The sequence below is a fragment of the Hipposideros armiger genome, unplaced genomic scaffold, assembly GCF_001890085.2.
Source record: "Hipposideros armiger isolate ML-2016 unplaced genomic scaffold, ASM189008v1 scaffold_239, whole genome shotgun sequence".
Classification (NCBI taxonomy): Eukaryota; Metazoa; Chordata; class Mammalia; order Chiroptera; family Hipposideridae; genus Hipposideros; species Hipposideros armiger.
The window spans coordinates 1041035-1047696 of NW_017731589.1; the positions used below are offsets into that span (position 1 = coordinate 1041035).

Below are 6662 nucleotides of genomic sequence, written 5' to 3' on the forward strand. Positions count from 1 at the left end.
CTGCTCAGCTCGGGCTGGACTCGAACCGCTGTTGCTCAGAGCTCAAACTCTTGAGCGAGCTCTTAACCAACTGAGCCACTCGGCCGGCCCTGACCGATTTATTTCTTAATTGTAGGTTCCATCTTTCAGGGAAACTATGTGTCTGATCACCAGCTGCGGGGCCAGGCACAGGCGCTGAGGGGGGTAGATGTTATGGTGATCAGACAAGCCCCACCTTTCAGTCTGGTGAGGGGAAATGGGACAAAAACAAACGCAAACCCACAATACCACGCGATACGCACTGAGAGTGGAGTGCGTGTAACGCCAGGCAGGAGGCACTCAGAGAAGGGGAGGGAACCCCGAGGCTGGCGGGGTGGGAGAGCTCACAGAGGCACTGGGAAAGCGCTGGGCCTCAATTTTGGAACATGAAACAGAGCTGCCCGCAAGGAGGCAACTGTCCGCTGGGCCCAGACAGGACCGGGCTAGGGCGGCAGTCACCCCAAAAGACAGGCAGGTTTGTTGCTTTGTTCCTCTGAGCAGCCCTCCCTCCCTTGTTTGCTTCTTGAGGACTTTGTTCAGGACTGCTGTCGGCCTCTGAGCAGACAATGCCCGTGATTCTCCCCGGGCAGCAGCCGGACCAGTGAATAGGCTCAGTGAGGGAACAGAACCAGCTCCTGGCAGCCACGCAAGACACCAGGGAGCCAGGAGCTGGTGACTTCACAGGGCCGGGCTGTGCTGGCACGAGCTGCGTCTGGAGAGAGGGGGTAGGCGAAAGGAGGACAGCGGAGCCGCTGGAGGAAAGGGAGCAGGGGCTGCCACAGGAAGGGCAACGGTGGGGTGCAGAGCAGGAGCCCCACGCTCTGGGCCCGCTTTACCACCATGAGCTCTGGCCCCTGAGCGGGTCAGTGCCTTGCTGTGGTAATATAAACCAGGTAGACCAGATGGCTGTGTGCTGTGCCCATGCACACGCCCTCCTCCCCACCATCCTTGGGGCAGCACCAGCCTATTTCGTGCAGATGGTTGAAAATAACAACAAAAAAGGAAAACTATTTTGTTTCTGATCTCCAAACATCTTTGCTGACCATTATATTCTAAGGCATAGAGTGAGAAGAGCAAATTTTCAGTTCACACTGGATGAGGGGTTTGCTTATATGCAGATTTTCAAACAACTACTCGTCAGACATGAGGGGGCTTGTGCTGTCCCTAACTTTGGCGGAATGGTGATAAGAGTCATAGAGGGATGGTGGCACAGGTAAGGTGTGTAAAACAAAAGCGCACAGCCAGGGGGCTGGCCGAGTGGCATGTTGGTTAAGTGCTGGCTTGGGACACCAGCTCTGAGCAGCATGGCCCCGGTTCCGATCCCACATGAGGGCCAGTGACGCTGCGCCCTCTACAGCTAAGATGGTGAACAACAGCTCGACCTGGAGCTGGGCTGCNATGAATAGTTTAGAAGTTGCCCAGGTCGAAAGACGTCTTACACACGCACACATTAGACACCGTTTTCCTCCATTTAGACAAATACTGTGTGGTTCCTTCCCTTGCCTCCCCTACATAGCATGGTGCTGAAAGCATGCAGAGCAGACACCGTATTACTTGAGATAAGACGTCAAAAAGTTCCTAGTATTCAACGGAGACAGAGGTCAATGTCGCAGACGTCACGTTAAGGACCAGATGAGACAACCTATTACTGTCAAAACCCTGCAACATGAATATTGTCCCTGAGTTTGGTGAGGAGAGGAGGGCGCAGGGAAGGGGTAGGCTCAAGCTTAGTTTGAATCCCTCCCTATGCCCAGGGAGTGTGGGGGTATGTCTTTCCTGGGCAGGAGTTTTGGAAGTAACCAATCAAAGGAGCGTCATGTCCCAGGGAATCCCTTATCCCATGAAGCCATCCAGGCCAAGCGGGAGTCCCCGCTCCCAAGCCCCAGGCTGGACTCCAGGAGCAGCTCTAGCTGAAAGCGGGACATAGAAAGTTCTACACTCAGGCCCCAAACCCTTCTGAAAACAGTGTTCCCTCGAAGGTCATGAGAAGCAAAACCCGCCTTGAGGTGGGACTGGGGTGACAGGAGTGAAGAAGCAAGGGTGAGGACCGAACAGGAGGAAAGCTGGTGGCGTAGCAGCTCTCCAGGGGTAGACGGGGCCGTCTGGCAGGCAGGACGACAAATGGGCCACCTGGCCCAGGTCCCAGCGCTTCTCCAGGCCGGGCTCCCAGGTTGTGGCATCAATGTTCCCCAGAGATGCCCACAGAAGGGCAAGGAATGAGGACGCCGGCCAAGGCTGAGGCCCGTGCCAGCCTTTCAGAGGGCTTTGCTGGAGACCAGAAGCAGCGCCTGTGCTGTTCTGTCTGTGGAGCCGGGCGCCTCACTGGCTCAGGCCCCCAGGCTGGTGGCATGCTCTCCACTGGTTCTTTTAGTGAGAGGGTCCTCAGCAGTCACACCAGCCTGGCTCCTCACATGCAGCCTGGAACGGGCTCATTCCCAGCGTCACAGTCGAGCGGGAAATTTTAGGGTCTGTGCTCCCAACTGTCTCCCTGGCCACTGGACGCAGAGGCCCGTCCTATGTGCTTTCTTGGGGGCCTGCCCTGCTTTCGGGGGCGCGTGCTGGAGCCCCGACAGAGGGGCAGAACAGAGCAGATGGGTGGGGGCAGTTTAGGCTGAAAAGCTTGTGCCACTAACCACATCCTAACAACCTGGGAGAGCCCCACCGGCAGAGCCCCTCGGGGGGCCCCGGCTCTTCATGTGAAGGGAAGGCCTGGCCCCACTGACATCAGCACCCCTCAGTCAGCTGTGAAAAGCACCCATGTGTCCTTACACAGGGTGTCATCTAAAGCAGCCCCTCCCCTCCCCTTGCCTGTGACTTGACTCCCAGCCCCAGCCCAGACTTTCTGGCTCAAACCACGCCCACGCAGGACTTTTCAGAGGCCCGGAGGAAGCCAGGACCTCTGCAGAGGCATCCTGGCAATAACTGTCGAAGCTACAAATGTACATGTTCCTCACAAACAATTCCGCTTCTGGGAACTCATTCTGCAGACGCATTTGTGTAATTGCTAAATGGCCAGTGTATGGGGGTCATTCATTATTACCAGGGGGCTCTGAAAGGCAGACGCTGGAGGCACAGATGCTCGTTAACAGGGAGAGGTTAAATAAATCATGGCACATCCACACAGACGTCTAGCCACGATCCCCTACCGGAACGCGGCAAGCCCCAGCAATCCTTTTCATCTCCGAGATGGCACGGTAAGTGAAAAAAGCAAACTGCAGAGCCATCTGTGTAGAAAGATGCAATTTATAGTCTCCAAAAAAGGGGGAAAGAATATATATACACACAGATAGTCTGTCTGCACACGCCTAGAGGGTGTCTGGAAGGATCTGGGGACACTGGCTGTGTCTGATGATGGGAGCAACTAACTGGCCGGGAAGACTCTCATCACAGACCCCTTCTACAATCCTTTCCACCTTTCATATCATGTGACTATAGCATCTATTCAGAACATTGCTTTTTTCCCCACCACTGTTCTGCTTTTCAGCCAGGAGGCTGGCTAACACCATATGTAAGTGCCTCCTGCCTCCCGGAGGTCCGGCCCCTCCCATCCCTCTATACTAGAGAAGTGCTTGGAGGGCAGGGCCTGGTCTCCCTGGGCTCCCTGTCATCTACAGAGCATGTGCCCCCTCCCCCCGCCCCCCATTTCTATGTCACACTCTCTCTGTGAGAGGCTGGATGAAGCCCACTGCTGTTGTGTAAGGGACAGCCATCCCTGGTGGAACCCCTCGCCGATTCACACAATGTGAATTTCTCAAATGCAAACAATGAAGGAGGCCGTGGCGAAGCAGCTCGCCACCTAGGAGGCTTCTTGAACACACAGGCTGCAGCGGCTGCTTCTCCCGGGGCTGCCACGATCCTAACCCAACCCCGCCGAGGGCCAGAGCCCATGAGGCCCTCGGAGGACTGTGCTGAGCTGCCTGGGATGCGGAGAAGATGGAGTGGGCTCTACCTGGGGGTGGGAACAGCTCGTTTCTAGGGGAGTGGAAATGATTTCGCCACCCGCCTCAAGGCTGCTCCTCTCACCGAAATCTTTCCACGTTCAAAAGACGCTTCCATCTTTCCACCTGCCTTCCCGCTTCCTCTCTCTCCCTGCCCGGAGGGCTGGTGATTCTTGTGGGGGAAAAACAGTCTTGGGGACCAAGAAAGGGGTAAAGGCACGTTGTGGGAGGGGACAGGTAATATGATGCGTGGATTACGAATGTATGTGTAGTTTAGGGGAAGGACGTTCTCAGAACCAAAAATATGCCCCTTGTTTTCACTGATACCCGGAATAGCTTTAAGAGGGGTAGAGTCCTGCAGCAACAACTTTTTTTCACAGAATGCCTTGCTGTTTGCAAAGTGCTTTAGACACGCTTGTCCATTTGGTTCTCAAAGCCACCCAGCAAGCGGGGGGAGCACGGTTTATCACCCCACTTTACAGGTGAGACATTGTGACTGGAGAGGTTACTTATCCCAGCTCCTTCTGTGAGTACATGGCAGCGGTTGCAGTGTCTGGGCTCCAAACCCTAAACTCCTGCTGTGATTAACCCGGGCTATTGCCAAGCGAGAAGGGACCCGGAGACTGCAAACCACACTTCGGGGTGTGAATCGCTCTTCCAGAAAGTGGGGCTTCACAAGCCAGCCTGGAAAGCACTAGGTGCCTGAAGGGAAACGGGGGGGTGTCTGGAAGGGAGAGGGGTCCCGGGAAGAGAAGGTGGGCTTGGGGGTTTGTGGGCTTCCTATGATGGGCTGGTTTTGGGTGGGCAAGGATGGGCTTCCTTCAAAGGTGTTTCTTTCTCGTGTCAGCCAGAAAGATAAAGACAGCCAACAGAGAAGTGACTTTTACCCACTTCTAAGATGCCATTTTACCAGTGGGGGAAAGGGGACTGTCTCGGGAAAGGAAAGTGGGACAGGTAAGAATGATATTTCTAAACTTTTATTTTTTTTAAATATTGGTGTCACAATTCACAAATAAAGAGGAAAACAAGGCAATGCAGACCCAATCCCCCATGATTTTTTTTAAATAGACCGATTTATTTCTTAATTGTAGGTTCCATCTTTCAGGGAAACTGTGTCTGATCACCAGCTGCGGGGCCAGGCACAGGCGCTGAGGGGGGTAGATGTTACCGTGATCAGACAAGCCCCACCTTTCAGTCTGGTGAGGGGAAATGGGACAAAAACAAACGCAAACCCACAATACCACGCGATACGTACTAGGCACTCAGAGAAGGGGAGGGAACCCCGGGGCTGGCGGGGTGGGAGAGCTCACAGAGGCACTGGGAAAGCGCTGGGCCTCAACTTTGGAACATGAAACAGAGCTGCCCGCAACGAGGCAACTTTCTGCTGGGCCCAGACAGGACCGGGCTAGGGCGGCAGTCACCCCAAAAGACAGGCAGGTTTGTTGCTTTGTTCCTCTGAGCAGCCCTCCCTCCCTCGTTTGCTTCTTGAGGACTTTGTTCAGGACTGCTGTCGGCCTCTGAGCAGACAATGCCCGTGATTCTCCCCGGGCAGCAGCCGGACCAGTGAATAGGCTCAGTGAGGGAACAGAACCAGCTCCTGGCAGCCACGCAAGACACCAGGGAGCCAGGAGCTGGTGACTTCACAGGGCCGGGCTGTGCTGGCACGAGCTGCGTCTGGAGAGAGGNTTCTCGGAGGGATGCAGACACCTGCTTCACCACCAGCGCTGCTGTGACAGGCTCACCATTTCAAGAACGCTTCCCAACGCAAGTGATGTCAAACATTAAATCTTAAAACACTAGAATCACGCTTCCATTTTTTAAACACTTCTTGCTTTGCCTACAACTTGTTACTTTAGTATCTCACTCAAGATGAATTCAAACAAAGCTTTTAATGGCTGATTGTTTTGAAAAGCAGCTGAGGGAACAGAAAACTTTTCCTGGTCATGTTCCACCCGTTACCACTTTTCATGGGATTCCATTTGCTTACCGGGCCCTCGCCGTCTTTTTTCCCCTCAGCCTGTGACTTATGATCAACTATACCAAACATGTCCTCAGGAGCGCACAGCCTTAGCTTCGGCTGAATACAATCAGACTCTGCCCTCTTTCCCGACGCCTGGCGGCCCGCCCAAGGCCCAGACTTACGGTTTTGTAGAGAGCATAGTGTGTCGGCGATGCAGACGGAGGCCTGGCTGAACTCTGGAAGGAGGATGGGCAGAATCTCTGGCCTGTGTCCGGAGGGGAACACGAGGCATAGATCCGATTTTCCAGTCGCTCAGGCTCATGCTTATAGGATTCGAGAGGAAATGTGTGCTGCTTGGTCACTTGGGTGGGCGTGGACGGGGAGGAAGACAGGCCGGAAGCTGAGGAGAAAAACCACAGACTGCTGTCAGAAGGCTGGCCGAGATGGAGGGAGGCAAGGCAAGGCTCCCCCACGTCCCAGGGCCCCACATCTCAAGTGGCAAGCGTCAAATTATGAAGTTCTGAATACTGGGGGCGAGCTTTTATAAACCTATGTCTAATCCCTTAGAATCAGCGGTGTCCAGAAATCCGTCATCCAACTGGGGTCCTGGGCAGGATCCCCTCGCTGGGAGGGGGGGGGGGAACGCATGAATAGTTTAGAAGTTGCCCAGGTCGAAAGACGTCTTACACACGCACACATTAGACACCGTTTTCCTCCATTTAGACAAATACTGTGTGGTTCCTTCC

At 54.5% G+C, this 6662-nt stretch overlaps 1 protein-coding gene across 4 annotated transcripts in view; it reads right to left on the reverse strand.

The window, feature by feature from the left end:
• The window catches only part of PRKAG2 (protein kinase AMP-activated non-catalytic subunit gamma 2), a 234990-nt gene that overhangs the window by 94897 nt on the left and 133431 nt on the right, over window positions 1-6662 (reverse strand). For all 4 annotated transcript variants that reach the window (XM_019655404.1, XM_019655403.1, XM_019655405.1 and 1 more), the window contains 3 exons: window positions 6099-6316; window positions 4018-4021; window positions 2161-2166 (listed from right to left, as the gene is read on the reverse strand). In XM_019655404.1, coding sequence (XP_019510949.1) covers window positions 2161-2166; window positions 4018-4021; window positions 6099-6316 — 228 coding nt within the window. The remainder of the gene's footprint in view (window positions 1-2160; window positions 2167-4017; window positions 4022-6098; window positions 6317-6662) is intronic.